Source organism: Salvelinus alpinus, chromosome 23 (genome assembly GCF_045679555.1).
Source record: "Salvelinus alpinus chromosome 23, SLU_Salpinus.1, whole genome shotgun sequence".
Lineage (NCBI taxonomy): Eukaryota > Metazoa > Chordata > Actinopteri > Salmoniformes > Salmonidae > Salvelinus > Salvelinus alpinus.
In genome coordinates, this window is record NC_092108.1 from 22,374,487 (window position 1) to 22,392,745 (window position 18,259).

Consider the following 18,259-nt stretch of genomic DNA (forward strand, 5'->3'; position numbering starts at 1 on the left):
TTACCCTGCCTTTATGTACATATCTACCTCAAATACCTTGTACATCTGCACATTGATCTGGCACTGGTACTCCCTATATATAGCTCAATTTTTGTTTATTTTATTTTATTTATTGTGTTGGTATTTTATTTGTTATACTTTTTTTTAAACTGCATCATTGGGAAAGGTTCGTAAGCAAGCATTTCATGGTAAAGTCTACACCAGTTGTATTTGGCGCTTATGACTAATACAATTTGATTAAAAAGAAAAGGAAAACACTGTGTTTGCCAGTAAGAGCACTCTTCAGTAGCTTTCACTATGCTGCACAGGAAGAGAGGAGATCAAGTTGACTGACTTCTGTTATCAAAATGGTGCCCACCTTGAACTTTATCCAAAAAATGTAAATATTTATAGAATGGCACATCAACAGGTAAAACATTTTTCTGATTGGAGATAATATTCAATACAATATATCACAACCCTTAAAATGTTGTCTTTCCCTATAAGTTTACCTTTCTGGCCAAGCTTTTGCCATTCCTCAAACTAAAGTTATATAAGAAAAAGCAGTGTGTGTTTTTTATTTTCATATAATCGAATAATTATTCTCACGCACCTGCAACAAGCAAACTCATGTTTTAGCAGCACAAAAATGTGAAAATGAGTGCCATTCGCCTCCAGGCCATAGGGCGCGACATACCAAACGCTATGTTTCACGGAAGTCGTTCTGGAAGCTCTGACGTGGCCAAATAATAACCCGACATCTTGAGGAAGGAAACGCCTTAAAGAGGAAAGGATTGAAAACAACTGTAAGCAGAAAATTGTCATTTTTACGCTTGATGTTGTTTGAATATGATAATAGTCACATACATTGTATTTAGCTGCTTAGCTATATAACGTAAAGGGGTCTCATTTCCTGGGGTCTAGCTAGTTAAAAAGGTCTGAAAAAAACTTGCCAGATGGCTGGTTAGGCTAGCTTGGCGCCGCTTGCTAAAGCTAGCAAAACAGTCAGCTAGTTATCTATTAGAGAGCTAACTTAGTGGTCTTTCGATATAGCTAACGTAATAGCCAGTTGTCTTTCACTGCAAGACAGTTTTCAACGCGATGGTTATTATCTTAATTTATCCAACTGGTTAGTTTATGAAATGATTTGTGTAACGTTAGCTAGCAGCTATCTAAGCGTTGACGCGAACTATATGGTTAGTAAACTAGCTTCTTGTTTTTAGTTATATTGCTAACTAATCAACCAACATAGTTGGCAGAAAGTTGATATACTAGGTATATTAAACAACTCAATTAGTTTATAAGATGGGTTAACCTTCTGTATTTGGCAGTGCACAACTACACACTGACGGTTACAAAACTGTGTTCCTCTTGTTCTCTTCTAGTATTCCTACTGCCAAAGTTGAATCCGTCTTTCACTATGGGGAATTTATTTGCAAGCCTCTTTAAAGCATTTGGCAAGAAAGAGATGAGGATCCTCATGGTGGGTCTCGATGCTGCTGGTAAAACAACAATCCTGTACAAACTCAAACTTGGAGAAATTGTAACTACCATTCCAACTATAGGTAAGTAGTAGCACTGGTGGTGGCATGTAGGCCTAAGTGTTGTCAGCCCAGTTTGTATGAATATCATATTTTGTGTAACGTTGAGACTATTTAAAAATATATAACTAAAAACAACACAATTTCCCCCTGCACATGTTCACTTGTTGCATCAAATAGATTGTGCCGGTTATTAATGTCTTCTTTCTTCAACTCAGGTTTTAATGTTGAGACAGTCGAGTACAAGAACATAAGTTTTACAGTGTGGGATGTCGGTGGTCAAGACAAAATTCGACCGTTGTGGCGTCACTATTTCCAGAACACACAGGGTAAGATGTGCTGACAGCAAGTAATTTTACTCCTGTCAAAGGGGGACCAACAGACTAGAGATGTTGACTCAAAATGTTTTTCTTTTGGTGTGTTTCAGGTCTCATCTTCGTTGTGGACAGCAATGACAGAGAGCGAGTGAATGAAGCCCGCGAAGAACTGATGAGAATGTTGGCAGAGGATGAACTACGAGAGGCAGTCTTATTAGTATTCGCTAACAAACAGGTACTCCTACATTTTTCACCTGTCCATTGTGTGAAAGTAAAAAGCCTCCGACTTGCTTTTTTTGTATTAATAAAATAGAAAGGACAATACACCTGTTATATACTTTGGATGTCCTTCCCTGGCTTGGCTTTTGTCTCATTATGGGACAACTTCTCTTTTCAGGACCTCCCAAATGCTATGAATGCGGCCGAACTCACAGACAAGCTGGGACTGCACTCCCTTCGCCATAGAAACTGGTACATCCAGGCCACCTGTGCCACCAGCGGAGACGGTCTCTATGAAGGACTGGATTGGTTGTCTAATCAGTTAAAAAACCAGAAATAGGCCTAATCATCATAATCCACTGTCCTCCTCAACTCACATATACCCTTTTCACTCTATCGTGCCGACTCAAACCGTACGGTGGCTCAGATGATTTTCTTTCATGTTGTCCTTTCCTGCACGGTTCTAGCAACTGTGTGGTAGAAGAGTTACCAGGCTGGCGCAGTACAGCTCTGCTCGGCTCAGTAGTGTGAAAAGTGTAACACTGTATCTTCTCTCTATCTTTGCTTTGTACTCTTCTGATGTTGAAAATTAAGTTACTTTTGTCAAAAGTACCTACTGGAAAGCTGCCCTCATTTCTCATCTCTCGTTACAACAATACACCATATGGGCCAGGGAGGATAATAACCCAATCATGGAAAGCTGTCTGGGTTTCTTATTTAATGTAAATAGTCTTGTTTTGGGTGGTGGGGGGTTTAAGAGGCAGCTTATTGCAGACTTTAAAAATCCACCTTGGTTATTTCCTCCTCTTGACCCTTGGGCAGACATATACATGTCTAGTAAATAGAAAATGGAGGCAAAAAGTAATTGATGGGACCCTATGTTTAATGACTTTTTTACATAAGTTTGCTGGTAATTTTTACTGAAAGGAGTGTTTCTCCTGAATTAATCATACATACAGATGTACTACTTGCAACAATTATGGTTTAACACCTCTGAAGGCTACAATATCCTGCTCCCCCCAAAATACAATTTAGTAAAACACTGAAGATAATGTTATTGAGATGAAGCCTAAAACAGAGGTCCGTGGGCTTCAAAGTCAAACTCTTGTTGACACTTACCAGCTTTTGTTGTGTGTCATCATGTTGGCTTTCATTGAGAAGTGGCTGCCATGCAGAGTAACTATGTTCCTCCATGAATCTCATCATTCACCTGCTTTGTGATGGACAGAGATGCTGTCTGGTCTGCATTATGATGTATGAAAGTGGCTCAGGTTAATCATGTGTACTGCCTTTGTCGCAGTGAGCCTGAATTTAATAGCAAAAAAGTGCATGATATGGTCTGTATGTTGGACAAATGCATGTTCAAGATACAGATTGTGTGCAAATCAACAGATTTTCTCAATGCCTAGAGGAGCAGAATTCCTGCCTATCCATTTGCTATAATCCATGTTCTGTGCAGAATCTAATATCTCGAACACATTGATTGTCAGCGGGACTAGCTAATTGATTGTTAAACATTTTTGTCTACATAAGCATTGTCATTACTCTTGTCAGCTGCAGGTGCTCAAGGGTTGGGATACCTTGATGTCCTCAACATCACCATCACAATGACTTAGTGTCACAACCTTGTAACTCAGGGGTCTTCAACCTTATCCTTCCCAGGGACCCCCTCCCAAGCAAACCGCTGAACCAGGGACTCCCATTATGTTAGCCAAAACATTTTTTCCTCATGTCTTATCGGGTGAATGTCAAGGCAAAGTAATCAAAACATTTTGAAATGAATAGATTTGGTAAATGTTTTTTTTCATTAGTTTGACCTCCCCACATTTATAATTGGAAGAGGAAGTGTAAACTCTAACATAGCCTATTAGCTAGAAAGGTAACTGCAGACACTTTCGCTAAGCGCAACTGTTTAGCTTGCTATCCATGGGTTGGCAAAAATGTATGTCCAAGTCAAAAACACTTACCAGCAGCCAGTAGCACTTGCCACACTGGTAGCCTATTTTTCAAAGCCTATGTCAGATACTCCAGTGAGTGTAATTTGTTCAATATTAGGAGTGGAGAAATAAAGTTGACATCATTAGAAATAAGATATTTTCCTCTTTTCTACTGTAGGTATGTCATTCAAAATATGTTTAGTCTGTTGTTGCTAGCGATATTCATAAAAACATTGAACCCCCATCGCAGATACCTGGTTGTTTACCCCAGCACTCAAGGTATATGATGCTCTGATATGACAAAAGCAGTTGTATTCTGATGTCCTCCATCATGACCTGAACACCTTGTTTTCATCCCTTTTTATTGAGAATGATAAAAGTATATTAATAGTTTTGGAAAAAGGCATGCATCAGTGGCAATATGAAATATGTATGAACTCCATATTTTTTACTTAGTGGGCGCTAGTATTTTTTTGTCCTTCGTAGCTCATGTTGTCCTTGGCTAAGTTCTGAGGGGATACTTTTGTTCTCATGTCAAAGAAACATGCTGTTCCATTACAAACCTTTTGTGCTCATCAAAAGGTTTTGGGTGTTATTCCACCAGAGTGCTATGGACCCTTAGTCTTTCTTTTAAAGCAAGGCGTTGGATAAAAACTGATTGCCTGAACCTTTTGTTGAAACAATCTCTTTAGCAGAACTTTTGTCTAAACTTTTTTTTTTTAATGTAAAGTTATTTCAGCTTAAATTTTTGGGAGAAAAGCACTGTAATTAAAGTGATTAGAGACTGTTTACATGTTCTGTTGTTTTTCATGTAATTCTCTTTTAAGCGAATTAGTTATTGGATTTGATCATGCTGACATTGCACCGTTAACCTCTATCTCCTCCTTGGACTCAAGAGGGAGGAAGGCACAGTGAACATTATCGATCAACAGCAAGAAAGGCAACATATACTGAATGATTCTGCCAACTGTCACAATTCAAATATTGTAAATTTGACCATTTACATATTTACTATTAAACTATCAGTATAGAGACAAAGTAGAGTTGCAATTCAACGGCTCAGACACAAGAGGTATGTGGCAGGGTCTACAGTCAATCATGGATTACAAAAAGAAAACCAGCCCCGTCGCGGACCAGGATGTCTTGCTCCCAGACAGACTAAATAACTTCTTTGCTCGCTTTGAGGACAATACAGTGCCACTGACACGACCGGCTACCAAAACCTGCGGACTCTCCTTCACTGCAGCAGACGTGAGTAAAACATTTAAACATGTTAACCCTCGCAAGGCTGCAGGCCCAGGCGGCATCCCCAGCCGCGTCCTCAGAGCATGCGCAGACCAGCTGGCTGGTGTGTTTACGGACATATTCAATCAATCCTTATCCCAGTCTGCTGTTCCCACATGCTTCAAGAGGGCCACCATTGTTCCTGTACCCAAGAAAGCTAAGGTAACTGAGCTAAATGACTATCGCCCCGTAGCACTCACCTCCGTCATCATGAAGTGCTTTGAGAGACTAGTCAAGGACCATATCACCTCCACCCTACCTGACACCCCAGACCCACTCCAATTTGCTTACAGCCCCAATAGGTCCACAGACGACGCAATCGCAACCACACTGCACACTGCCCTAACCCATCTGGACAAGAGGAATACCTACATGAGAATGCTGTTCGACTACAGCTCAGCATTTAACACCATAGTACCCTCCAAACTCGTCATCAAGCTCGAGACCCTGGGTCTCGACCCCGCCCTGTGCAACTGGACTTCCTGATGGGCCGCCCCCAGGTGGTGAGGGTAGGTAACAACATCTCCACCCCGCTGATCCTCAACACTGGGGCCCCACAAGGGTGCGTTCTGAGCCCTCTCCTGTACTCCCTGTTCACCCACGACTGTGTGGCCATGCACGCATCCAACTCAATCATCAAGTTTGCGGACGACACTACAGTGGTAGGCTTGATTACCAACAACGATGAGACGGCCTACAGGGAGGAGGTGAGGGCCCTCGGAGTGTGGTGTCAGGAAAATAACCTCACACTCAACGTCAACAAAACAAAGGAGATGATTGTGGACTTCAGGAAACAGCAGAGGGAGCACCCCCCTATCCACATCGACGGGACAGTAGTGGAGAGGGTAGTAAGTTTTAAGTTCCTCGGCGTACACATCACGGACAAACTGAATTGGTCCACCCACACAGACAGCGTTGTGAAGAAGGCGCAGCAGCGCCTCAACCTCAGGAGGCTGAAGAAATTCGGCTTGTCACCAAAAGCACTCACAAACTTCTACAGATGCACAATCGAGAGCATCCTGTCGGGCTGTATCACCTCCTGGTACGGCAACTGCTCCGCCCACAACCGTAAGGCTCTCTAGAGGGTAGTGAGGTCTGCACAACGCATCACTTGGGGAAAACTACCTGCTCTCCAGGACACCTACACCACCCGATGTCACAGGTAGGCCATAAAGATCATCAAGGACAACAACCACCCAAGCCACTGCCTGTTCACCCCGCTATCATCCAGAAGGCGAGGTCAGTACAGGTGCATCAAAGCAGGGACCGAGAGACTGAAAAACAGCTTTTATCTCAAGGCCATCAGACTGTTAAACAGCCACCACTAACATTGAGTGGCTGCTGCCAACATACTGACTCAACTCCAGCTCACTTTAATTAGAAATGTATCAAAAATGTATCACTAGCCACTTTAAACAATGCCACTTAATATAATGTATATACTGTACTCAATATCATCTACTGCATCTTGCCATCTTTATGTAATACATGTATCACTAGCCACTTTTATGTTTACATACCCTACATTACTCATCTCATATGTATATACTGTACTCGATACCATCTACTGCATCTTGCCTATGCCGTTCTGTACCATCACTCATTCATATATCTTTATGTACATATTCTTTATCCCTTTACACTTATGTGTATAAGGTAGTAGTTGTGGAATTGTTAGGTTAGATTACTCGTTGGTTATTACTGCATTGTCGGAACTAGAAGCACAAGCATTTCGCTACACTCGCATTAACATCTGCTAACCATGTGTATGTGACAAATAAAATTTGATTTCTTAATAACTTCCCGGTTAGAAACCCACACTGCCCCATGAGTAGGAGTTAATCAAGCCTCTATCTTTCCCCATTATGAATTCAAAATTACTCCTAATCTAAAAATTGACTTTGCCTGTGCTTTGGTCACACACCCTTCTCTTGTCCCAAATCCACAATCACACCCAACTACTCTCCCCCCATGACTTGGACTAAGCGAGTGGGTTGGTCCAAGGTGATGGCAGCCAACTAACCACCCAAAGCAGGTGTTGAATAAGTTACACATGGCTACAGCTGGGCCTGTCTGCGCCAGGGATGGGTGGTGGCAATAATTGGGGAGCAATTTAGGCTGTTCTTTCAGGTTGATTAGACTGCCATGGTTAATGCAGCCAAGCCTATAAAACATGGCAGAAGTATGGTGGTCGTGGAAGGAGGGGGCAAGAGTCTCGAGTCCCTTACAGTGTGGCTTTGTCCATCAATCAGCTTGGTTTACGTGTGGCAGTCCTAATGGTACTCTGTCATATAAAAGACCAGACTGTTTTTTTCTTCTTTGCACTCTCCTTTGTGAATGCCTTGCTCTTTTTAGTGCACCATCAGGTGCCAGCCAGCAGAATGCCCCCTTTCAGACCTGATTTAAGGCAAATACAAACACTACACTCCATTATGACCACTGGAGTGCATTGTATCTTACCCCAGCCAGGGAGGCAGGCAACTGAACCTAGAACAGAAAAGAGTGATGGGGCAAAGGAGTTCTTGTTTGATAGAGGAAAAGGAGCAAAAATGCTGAGTAGTGTGAGGCACAGTGGGATGGAGAGAAGTGAATATTCTCAACTGATGACGAGACTGACAAACCAAAGAGAAGACTCAGTAACATTTAGGTGTTGGCACACATTTAAATACATTTTTTACTGGTAGTATGGGCAAGTGTCACACCAGATTTAATGTCTTGGACAGCAATAGTTTGTATTGACTAACTTGTTTTCAGCACCAAGAACACATGCACTTAACTTGCTTTCAGTAGTCCCTGATTCAATTGCATGAATAGTGTCCTTCAATTTTGGTAGCTAGACACAGATCATAAAATACATTTGAGCTGGTTCAGAAAAATAAAATACCAATAGAAACAAATGTATCAATTCAAAATTCAACACAAATAAAAACTGGTGCTAGTGGTTTGAGGAGTAGCCTACAGATTGACCTACTGTTCTCAACCACAGCCCTTGAGTCCAGTCCAGAAGTACATGAGGACAGTCCATAGACCAGTCAAGCTGCCCTGCTGTGGGCTAGAGCACTCCTCTCCCTCAATGTGTCTGATTGAGTGGGGGGGGACATTAATCGTCAGAGTCTGTGTCATGGCGCAGCCTGTGGCTTTGTGTCAGAGCAGCATGGGCTGCCTTGTGGCTGGCACGGTGACGGGGGACGGGGGACTCCCTGTCGGAGGAGTGTGTGTCATGCCTCTGCTGGCGTCGTTGAGCGGAGGGGGGGTGGCGTTCACCCTTTGGTCCCCCCTTTGAATGGCTGTCATGGGGTCTGGCTCCAGTCTGACTGAGGCATGATGGATTATGATGATGGTGGTCCTTTCTGCGCCTGAGGAGTAAAGAAACACAATCAATGATCGGGACTAATAGGCAGGGCTCAAAGTAAGCTGAGGAGGATAAATTAGGGATACACTGAATGTTATGATACAAACCATTGCCTCATCTATAAAAGGATAACTCATTGCCTCATCTATAAAAGGATAACTATCTGGGTTCCATAGGAGAATAATAAATAAGGCCCGCCCCCAAACAAGATAAGCATGACATGGGCTGGATGATGCATTCACTCAGTTCAAAAATCAAACCTACACCTTATTTGAACTAAGACTACCTCTTCCTGTTGCTAAACATCCCAAGCCTGCTTTTTTTTTTTTTTTTTAATCAGTCCTGTATTACCACAGAATACAGCAGCTGGACACATTAACTGACACATCCCTAGTAAGGGTACAACCTGTTCTATGTTTCTACCAAGCATACAAAGTCTAATGGTTGACAGAACATTTGCAGGTTGGCAAAAACCAGCTCTCCACCTCGCCAACAGTGATTTAGCACCCTCTAGTGCTAAAGCAAATAAGCCTTTTTTTTTTAATTGTACCTTTATTTAACTTGGCAAATCAGTTAAGAACAAATTCTTATTTACAATGACGGCCTACCCCAGACGACGCTGGGCCAATTGTGCGCCGCCCTATGGGACTCCCAATCACAGCCGGATGTGATACAGCCTGGATTTGCACTGAGATGCAGTGCCTTAGACCACTGCGCCACTTGTAACATTATTGGACATTGGTGGTGTTTTCTTGTGATTTTATCATTTAAAAAGGGAAAGGCAAAGATAACATGACATACAAGTGACATACAGGTCTAAAAAGGAGAAACAACACGCTAACCTTTTGTCATCTTCCGAATCGGAGGAAGAAGAGTCTCTTCTCTGCCTTTTCTTCTTTTTGCGCTTCTTTTCCTTCTTTCTGCTGCTACCATGTCTGATGGGAAAGTATAACAGACAAGTCTTGAGGTTTTTTTGAGACAGTAATCTGAAGAAATTTACCTCAGATATTCGCTTGTCAACACACTATGTGATCAATAACACACTACCTTTGATCCACATCCTGTTTCTCTGTGTTCGCAGATGTTTTTCTGGCAGAGGCTTCCTGGTTTCCAGACTTCCCTTCTGTTTTATGGTGCTGTGAAAACAATGCTCTCCATTATGACCGTAATCATGTAACATGACTATTACAGAATCAATTCCCAAGCGGCATCAATCATGTTTGAAAAATATGTAGCTAACACAAATGGATTAACACACCTACACAGAGTTGTATATTATTTTAGATGGCTCACCTTTGCGTGAGGATGTTTTACTCAGAGAGCATAAAAATAAACTTACTGTGAAGACTGACAAGCCTATTTTGGCAGCTTCCTTCTCCTGTTGGGAGAACACCATTTTCCGTGACGTTGCACTGGTGACAGAAAACATACTCATAGTTACTCAACTAGTACACTCCAATCCATAATGGCAAGCACGGTTTCTTCCACTTGAATATCAAAGGGATACTCGGTCATGGACTCATATGTTGCTAAAAAAAAGTCTAAACAAGAGTGAAGAGCGACCTGAGAGAATGCTTAGAAGGCGTAGGAGAAAAAAAATCTAACGGTTAAAGAGCTTCGGCCAGTAATCTAAAGGTTGCTGGTTCAAATCCCCAAGCCGACTAGGAGAAAAATCTGCTGGTGTACCCTTGAGCAATGCACTTGACCCTAATTGCGCCTGTAAGTCGCGCTGGATAAGAGGGTCTACTAAATTACGTATATAAAAAAAATCTTGTTGGTGAGAAGTCTCCTACAGTATCAACCCAGCTTTAATACAGAATTTGAGCAACAACCACTTTTGCAAACAGTTCAGTCAGTTACCCGGAGCTTCCAAGGCCAGAAACTCTGTCCACATCTCTGTCCTCAGCTTCCGCATTCTCCCTCCTGCACACATCTGCAAGGTCCTGTTGGACACATTGGAATCGGCATTACAAAAGCAATCCCGTATTCATCCTTAAGATGTACGTAAAAATATGACTAGGCTAGTTACGTTAAATCACGGTGCCAAAAAAATAAAATAAAATCTAAATAAATGAGATTGAAACTAAACTAAATGTCATCTTCCCTGGTCTAATGCAGTTGTGATACTATCAAATTAAGACATGATTATAATCCAAAACATACTAGAACTTGTGTGAACAAAAAGCACATCATAGAAATGAGTCTCAAACACTATGAAGGAAAAGAAAAGCACCTCTTTGGTCAGGCCAGATGGTTGTCTCTTTATATTCTTGTGGCCTCTGAAAAGAATGAATAAGACATTAGTTTGACATTTTACTCTAATATTTCTGTAAGGTAGTTGTTTCTGTGTGATGTTCCACTTACAGGGCAGCCAGCAGTGCCTCTTGCTCTGCTGCCTTCACAGCAGCAAGCTCCTCTTCTCTTGACATAGGCTTGACACCACCTTTTTTGTCTTTGGCATACCACGTCAGATCTTTGCCTTTCTGCCATCGCCCCACTGGTGCCATAAGAGAGTTCCCTGGGGATGAAACAATAGCAGGGATGTAAATATACTCCAAATGCATGCATGTCCAAATCAGAGACATGGCTTAAGTAATAAAGTTACATAAAGAAGTGATTGCCATAACTATTATTCTACAATCAAAGAGTATGCAACGATGCAAAACGTTTCCGTGTTGAATACACACCCCTCTACTCCTGGCTGCACAGTGTAAAATCTTTGAGAAATAGTTATCGTTCGTGACCAGTGTATTAATTTGGATAACATCATATATAGAATACAGCAAGCCATGTATATGCGCAGACTAGCATCATTGCATTCCCTGACCAGCTGCAGTCGAGTGTGCGTGGCCGCTCTCCTTGGCAGCACAGTCAATTGTTTGCGCTTGGTTTTATCTTAATCTCAAATTCACCATTCCAACATAGTTAGCTGGGTTTAAAAAAAAAAAGTATATTCCAGGCAGACAATCTGAGTTGTTGACAAGCAATGCAACGTTAATGAGGGACTGACTACACTTCGGAAAAAGGTAAGAACGTGGCACTCGAATAAACGAGTACAGGCTAACAACCTATTGCTTTATTACGGTAACTACCGTTAGCTAACTACATTGTTGATTATTATAACTTGCTAAGTAGCTACCTACTGTATCTAGTTACATCTAGAAAGTAGCTAGTTACTAACTAGAAACATTTGACCGAATTATTAGTTGGATAGTCGCCCTGCTGTCTATTCGTAAAGAAGCGAATCGTTAGCTACAGTAGACAAAGGTCATTGACGACGATGGATTGATGCCCATTTTTCTCCACTTACCGAGGTAGTTTTCCCTGTGTTTATCGCCTTTCACGTCATCCCAGTTGAATTGGTCTTGCCCTCCCCTTACACCCCCAGATCTCGAAGCACCAAACATTATTTTAGCGTTGAATAAAGACGATGAAAGCTTTGTTTACACGTTAGGCCCTCTCGTTGTCCATCCGGGGAGTTTCCTTCTGGCTTTTCTCTCACGTCCGCTTACGATGATATAGCAAGCGATGGTTAGAAGCATGGATAGTAACCTTTTCCGTGTTTCGAATAAACTGAGTTAGCGAGCTATAAAAGTGAAGCACGAAAACCACACGGTTGCTAACTGTTCTGTCTCGCGTGTTTGTGAGCCGATCATCTGCACGCAAATAGCTATTTTTAGCTGGGGGCGTTCATTACGCACAGTTCGTAATACTGAATCTGCAACCCCTGTAAAATACTTATATGAAGTAATTATATTATTTCTGCTTATTGGGTTGAATGTAGATTTTCAAACTGTCTATGTATCGCGCGCGGAGTTTAACCGCTCACAAAAATACGACAGCGTTTTCTATTTGAATGTACTCCACTGAGGACGTATACACACTGGTATTTGAACGATGTACTCTCGTTTATTTGGCTCGTGATGATGACGTCGGAACACAATCTATATAATGGCTCTCACGCGGAATGTAGACAGAACATGGAGAAGACCACCTAATAAGTACGGAAAAGACGCCTTGGAGACATTATTGAGATATTGAACCGCAGTCATTGTAGATGTATACAAGGTATTTATCCAGGCTCTTCTCAGGTAGGATGATCATATATTATTTTGACCGCTAGTCTATGAACTATTTCTCAATAGCCTGCTGTTTTTCTTTATCATCACTGAAGCGAGCCAGTCTGTCACACAGGCCATACGCATTGGTCAATCCGTGTTCAAGGCATTATTCTGTCCCCAGGAAATATCACTTCTTATTTACTGTAAAATGTGGATTCCAAAATACTTTAAATATAAGGTCAGGTGTCTTTTACCTCAAAAATACAAAAATATGGCTCTTGAGAGGAATGTTATGACTTTTGAACACTTTTTCAGTGGATGTAGGCGTTTTTGCCATGTCCCCGGGTGTTATTCATCAACTTCCACGAGAAATATAAACCATAAAATATAAAATATTTCTTTGTTATTTTATAGTCCTAGTTAAATTGTCTTTCATCAATAACGTTTTTTAATAATTATTGTATTTATGATTTTATTTAAGATTTTCTGATATCACTTTCCACCCTGTTAATTTGTTGTTAATCTCCGTTTAAGAAACAACCCCTTCCTAGAATGACACCACATTCAGGAAGTGTCATCATTTATTTGGTGGGAAAACAATGGTGCAAAGCTAAATAAATATAAACACTGTTTTATCTGTTTTTAAAATCGTGCTCAAATGTTCACCATTATACTAGCTCAATCTTGCCTCACTCACAGAGCTATGGCTAATTTAGGCTCCACATTCCCACCCTGTAAAATTCCACCCATTTAGGATTATGCAGCTAACAGGTTGAGAAATACACCCCAGCATTTTTTTAAGTGTCTGAGCTTGACCAACATGTTTTTATGAAAGTCAAACATGGCCTTTTTCTGATACAATACTAAAAAAGATATGCTTTCCCCCCAAAAGTATGAGCTCCAATAGGCACTGCATAGTAGGAATGACCCAGCTGTCTAATTCTCTGTCCATTTGTGTTGAAGTTGAAATGTTTTGTTTACATAATCATCATCTATCCTCTCCCACACAGCTAACATGCTAGATTTAGGCTATAGCAGTAAGTGGTGCCTAAATTAGGTATCAAGTACATTGCTCTATTATGGCTTGATATCTTATCAACTTGGATGTTTCTAGAAAGCTATGAGTTATTATAGGGGACAATATGGGGAGAAAGGGAAAACTGATTGTTAGTACAGATTGGATCTGGTTTGGCAGCTTTTGCCTTCTTACTGTTGAATGGAGAGAAAAAAAATTCTAGCCTAATTTTAACCGCATAGGATAGGGATGGAAGACCTTTTTAGGTAAGAACCTTCTCATGCAATATGCTTTAGATCGGGGATAGGCAACTTTGATGGGGTGGCAGCCACAAAAAATCTGAACTCATCATGGGGGGGCCGTAATGGCTTGATTGTCTGCTTACCCACATCCATACCCACACATGCATTCAGAGCATGGTTGCTGATAGGTGTATAAAATCGAGCACAGAGCCATGCAATCTCCATAGACAAACACTGGCAGTAGAATGGCCTTACTGAAGAGCTCAGTGACTTTCAACGTGGCACTGTCATAGGATGCAACCTTTCCAACAAGTCAGTTTGTAAAATTTCTGCCCTGCTAGAGCTGCCCCGGTCAACTGTAAGTGCTGTTATTGTGAAGTGGAAATGTCTAGGAGCAACAATTGCTCAGCTGCGAAGTGATATGCCACACAAGCTCACAGAACGGGACCGGAGAGTGCTGTGCTTCCAACTTTGTGGCAACAGTTTGGTGAAGGCCCTTTCCTGTTTCAGCATGACAATACTCCCGTGCACAACGCGAAGTCCATACAGAAATGGTTTGTCAAGATCGGTGTGGAAGAACTTGACTGGCCTGCACAGAGCCCTGATCTCAACCCCATCGAACACCTTTTGGGATGAATTGGAATGCTGACTGCGAGCCAGGCCTAATAGCCCAACATCAGTGCCCAACCTCACTAATACTCTTGTGGCTGAAGTCCCTGCAGCAATATTCCAACATCTAGTGGAAAACCTTCCCAGAAGAGCGGAGGCTGTTATAGCAACTCCATATTAATGCCCATGATTCTGGAATGAGATGTTCAACAAACTGGTGTCCACATACTTTTGGACATGTAGTGTATCTTACCTGACTGAGCACTTTGTTATCGTAGGCTGCAGCTGATTAGAAAACACACTAATCAGTAACAGCCTAATGAAATTAGGAGCCAACTGAATTCACATGATGAAAGGTTGGTCACTGTCGGGCAAAGATCGATCACATGCTGTGAAACAGTGGAAAGCATATATAAGGGTTGACCTAAAGTAAACCTAATGCAAAATCTGTAATGGCATGCAGAACAATGTTTCCTGTAACCATTTCAATTAGCCTTATCCCTTGCCTGCAGTCGGCTCACATGCACCTCGTTTTCTGTAACACGTGCTTTGTTTACACAGGCAGCCCAATTCTGATATTTTTTTCACTAATTTGTCCTTTGACCTATCAGATCTGAAAAATATCTGATGGGAAAAGATCTGATGTGATTGGGCAAAAGGCCAAGTAGTGGAAACAATCTCAGAATTGGGCTGCCTGTGGAGACGTAGCCTATAGCCAATTTTTCTGTCACATTTGTAAAGTGTTGCCTTTAGATGTTAGGCCAAGCCTATAAGATGTCCCTATGTATGGTGTCATTGTAGACCCAATTGTTTTGAGTATTTGCTGTACAGGCTAACTTGTCACCTTCTCTTGAATTGCACCATTTCTGGCTGGTATTCTGACTGTAAGGAAGAGAAAGTTAGATCTGAACCTAGTGAGAAGTGGTTTCTTATTTGACTGGATGTAGCCTAAACCACTCTTATAGTCTCTTTTTCTGTCCACATGTTTTTGTGACAACAGTCTGACCCTCTGCATCCCAGCGTCAAACCCATGACTGATTCTGACTTGGAAAGGAGCTGTGAATTTGTTTGTGGTTTAAACATTCAAGAGGCGGCAGAGAATGAATACTCCTGTCACCTGCAGCTGTCAGGCTACACACACTGAGGTTTTTCCTAGGTTTTTCCTTTTTTGCAGGGGGTGAGCTCAGGTCTGATTAGCCTATTACAAGAGAGAATCATTTTAAAAATGGAAATGAGCTTATATGGGATCATAGACTACATGGCTATTATAACAAACTCCTTTTTTTGCAGACAACTCTAGTTCCTTTAAATTAGCATCTGTAGATTTATGAGGAGGCAGCAGCACTTAAGTAAAGTATGACACATCATTCGCATGGAGTTTCTTATTTTTGGACATCTAACCAACACAGCCTGTTTTAGGCTACTTACTTTTCAGTAAGTAGCCTAAAACAGTATAGGCTAGCAATATATAAATGACATGGTCGTTTAAGGTGCAATGCTATTTTGTGGATTGAAGAGGCATTTGTCATTTATGAGACATGCCTTTTTAGGTCTAGTTATGTTTGCAGTGTTTAATACTAATGCAGTAGACTGTTGTATGATAATTTCTCACCTGAGTTTATTTCGTGTTTTGCATGATTCGTTTATCATTTCTGTAGACAACTGAAAGAAGCTGTCAATATCTAGGCTATGTCACGAGCTGCTGGGCAGGGTTTAGGCTACTGTGTAACCTACTGAGCGGTGATTGGAGGGAGCAGCGATTTAGTTCCTTATGTTTGTACAGTGCTCAGTCTGCTCCCACACACACACCACATAGACTGACACACCCAGCTCCAGTATATAATAGTGCTGCTCATTCACTTGCCAATCCAGTCCTCCCACATCCTGCTGCTCTCCCTCACTCACACGTCTACTGAAAGTGACTGAAGGTAAGTAGGAAGAGGGACTTTTGCCTAATAATATGATCTAGCCTATATGGCTAACAACTAAAGACAAAGATCATTCTGGAATAGGATAGGTCAGGAAAAAAATATGATTGTAAAGCTGTTTTTGTTTAATTAATTCCAAAATAGTCTGTCATTGATATTATCACTGTCATTATCTCTGTAGTTGACCTGGCTGTGTTGACTCGGCTGATCGTTTTTAGTACACAAGCTAAATTGAAAATTGAATAACTCCACAGTATGTGGCTGTTCCTCTTTCAGATTGTACTAGTTTCAGTTTAGGCCTAGACCTATTAGTGGAACATTTGCTGGGTATGTCTAAATTGGAAAACACATACAAAAATAGCCTAGGCTTTATCCTAAGAAACAAGTAAACATTTAGCCTAGGATCATACTGATTTTAGTCTTTTTAAATGTATTTTCTGTCAAAAAAGTAATTGCAGACAGTGTGCTGAAAGCACTTATGCCTTGCAATCAGAAGCAGCAGGGTAATTTTAGGCACTCCAATTAGTAGACGGTGCCGTGGTAACGGCCTAATGGGACTTAATAACCGCTCTAGCTGTGTTGGTCCTACTAGTCTTGTTGGAACCTGTTCTGATTGCTTAGGATGTTTACTACAGAATCACCTTCTGAAATGTTTTTTTTTTTCAAAAGGCAATTAATCTGTTTGTTCCATGTTTAATGGGATGCTTGGTTCATTAGGTCCTTCTCATATTCATCCCTATAGTGTATTCTTTAGACCAGGCATATTACACCTAGCCTTGTACTACAGGTGAACCATTTATGTAAGCTCATGAGATCAGTATGGTAGTACCAGCCTATACTACACCACCTGTCTGATCTTTTTCAATATAGGCTACTTGAGATTGTACCAGTTTCATGTGAGTAAAGGATAGGCCTAGGTAGGTTTTTAATCTGTGTTTCTCATGACACCAGTTCCAACCATTTGTGTAAAATGATCTTTCCGTTTGGTTAACCACCACACCCTGTGGTGTGTGTGTGTGTGTTTTCATCTCCTCTAACCCTCTGTCTCTTTCTCTCTCCCCCAGCTATGGCAGGACCCAGGCCAGTGGTGCTGAGTGGCCCGTCGGGGGCTGGGAAGAGCACGCTGCTCAAGAAGCTGCTCAAGGAGTACGAGGGCATCTTTGGCTTCAGCGTCTCACGTAAGTGTGCTCTGCTCCAGTCCCATGTTAACTTTGTATAATGTCAGGGAGGTGTCAGTTACAGAAATAAGATATCCAATTGTGTGCTCTCATCCGTCAGACACAACAAGGAGCCCTCGTCCTGGTGAAGAGAATGGTAAAGGTTGGTAGGGTTTTTAAACTCCCAGGATGGATGATCTTACTCCAAATCCTCCTGCTGCATCTCTTTCATTAGCTTCAAGCACCTATGCTGTCCGCTGTGTCCTATTGGTTTCAACAACCAACCTTTTAACATGCAACTGTTGTTGTGTTACAGATTATCATTATGTTACAAGGGAGTATATGCAGGCCAGCATCGACAAAGGGGAGTTCATTGAGAGTGCAGTGTTTTCCGGGAACATGTACGGGACGAGCAAGGCCTCCGTGCAGGCCGTCAAGGACAAGAACCTGATCTGCGTCCTGGACATCGACATGCAGGGAGTGAGGGCGGTCAAGACAACAGACCTCAACCCCATCTACATCTTCATCCAACCTCCGTCCATGAGCATCCTGGTGAAAGACAGGCAGCATTATAAAACTGTTTACCAGGGCCATTTTTGTCTCGTTTTACTTTGAAAG

General features: G+C 41.7%; 3 protein-coding genes across 7 annotated transcripts in view; 2 read left to right on the top strand and 1 right to left on the bottom strand.

Annotated features, from left to right (window-relative positions):
• guk1a (guanylate kinase 1a) overlaps positions 1 to 18,259 on the top strand; it is a 37,756-nt gene that overhangs the window by 15,964 nt on the left and 3,533 nt on the right. For 2 of the 4 annotated variants that reach the window (XM_071361549.1, XM_071361551.1), the window contains exons 1-4: positions 12,591 to 12,720; positions 17,549 to 17,662; positions 17,763 to 17,804; positions 17,958 to 18,193. In XM_071361549.1, coding sequence (XP_071217650.1) covers positions 12,687 to 12,720; positions 17,549 to 17,662; positions 17,763 to 17,804; positions 17,958 to 18,193 — 426 coding nt within the window. In that variant the 5' untranslated portion in view covers positions 12,591 to 12,686. Of the gene's footprint in view, positions 1 to 11,344; positions 11,656 to 12,590; positions 12,721 to 17,548; positions 17,663 to 17,762; positions 17,805 to 17,957; positions 18,194 to 18,259 lie in introns of those variants that run through there. The other 2 variants (XM_071361552.1, XM_071361550.1) reach the window with 2 other exon arrangements.
• arf1 (ADP-ribosylation factor 1) lies at positions 664 to 4,782 on the top strand. 2 transcript variants are annotated; one of them, XM_071361553.1, is made up of 5 exons: positions 664 to 785; positions 1,365 to 1,544; positions 1,739 to 1,849; positions 1,948 to 2,072; positions 2,235 to 4,782. In XM_071361553.1, the coding sequence occupies exons 2-5, from the start codon at positions 1,400 to 1,402 to the stop codon at positions 2,394 to 2,396; spliced, it is 543 nt and encodes a 180-aa protein (XP_071217654.1). In that variant the 5' UTR covers positions 664 to 785; positions 1,365 to 1,399; the 3' UTR covers positions 2,397 to 4,782. The 2 variants fall into 2 exon arrangements, with proteins under 2 accessions (XP_071217654.1, XP_071217655.1); XM_071361554.1 differs by lacking the exon at positions 664 to 785 and adding an exon at positions 793 to 1,175.
• LOC139550583 (multiple myeloma tumor-associated protein 2 homolog) lies at positions 7,926 to 12,072 on the bottom strand. The gene is made up of 8 exons (XM_071361548.1): positions 11,940 to 12,072; positions 10,994 to 11,147; positions 10,863 to 10,908; positions 10,490 to 10,572; positions 9,969 to 10,041; positions 9,677 to 9,765; positions 9,472 to 9,564; positions 7,926 to 8,633 (listed from the first exon to the last, which is right to left on the bottom strand). Exons 1-8 carry the CDS (start codon positions 12,034 to 12,036, stop codon positions 8,378 to 8,380), a joined length of 891 nt encoding a protein of 296 aa, XP_071217649.1. The 5' UTR covers positions 12,037 to 12,072; the 3' UTR covers positions 7,926 to 8,377.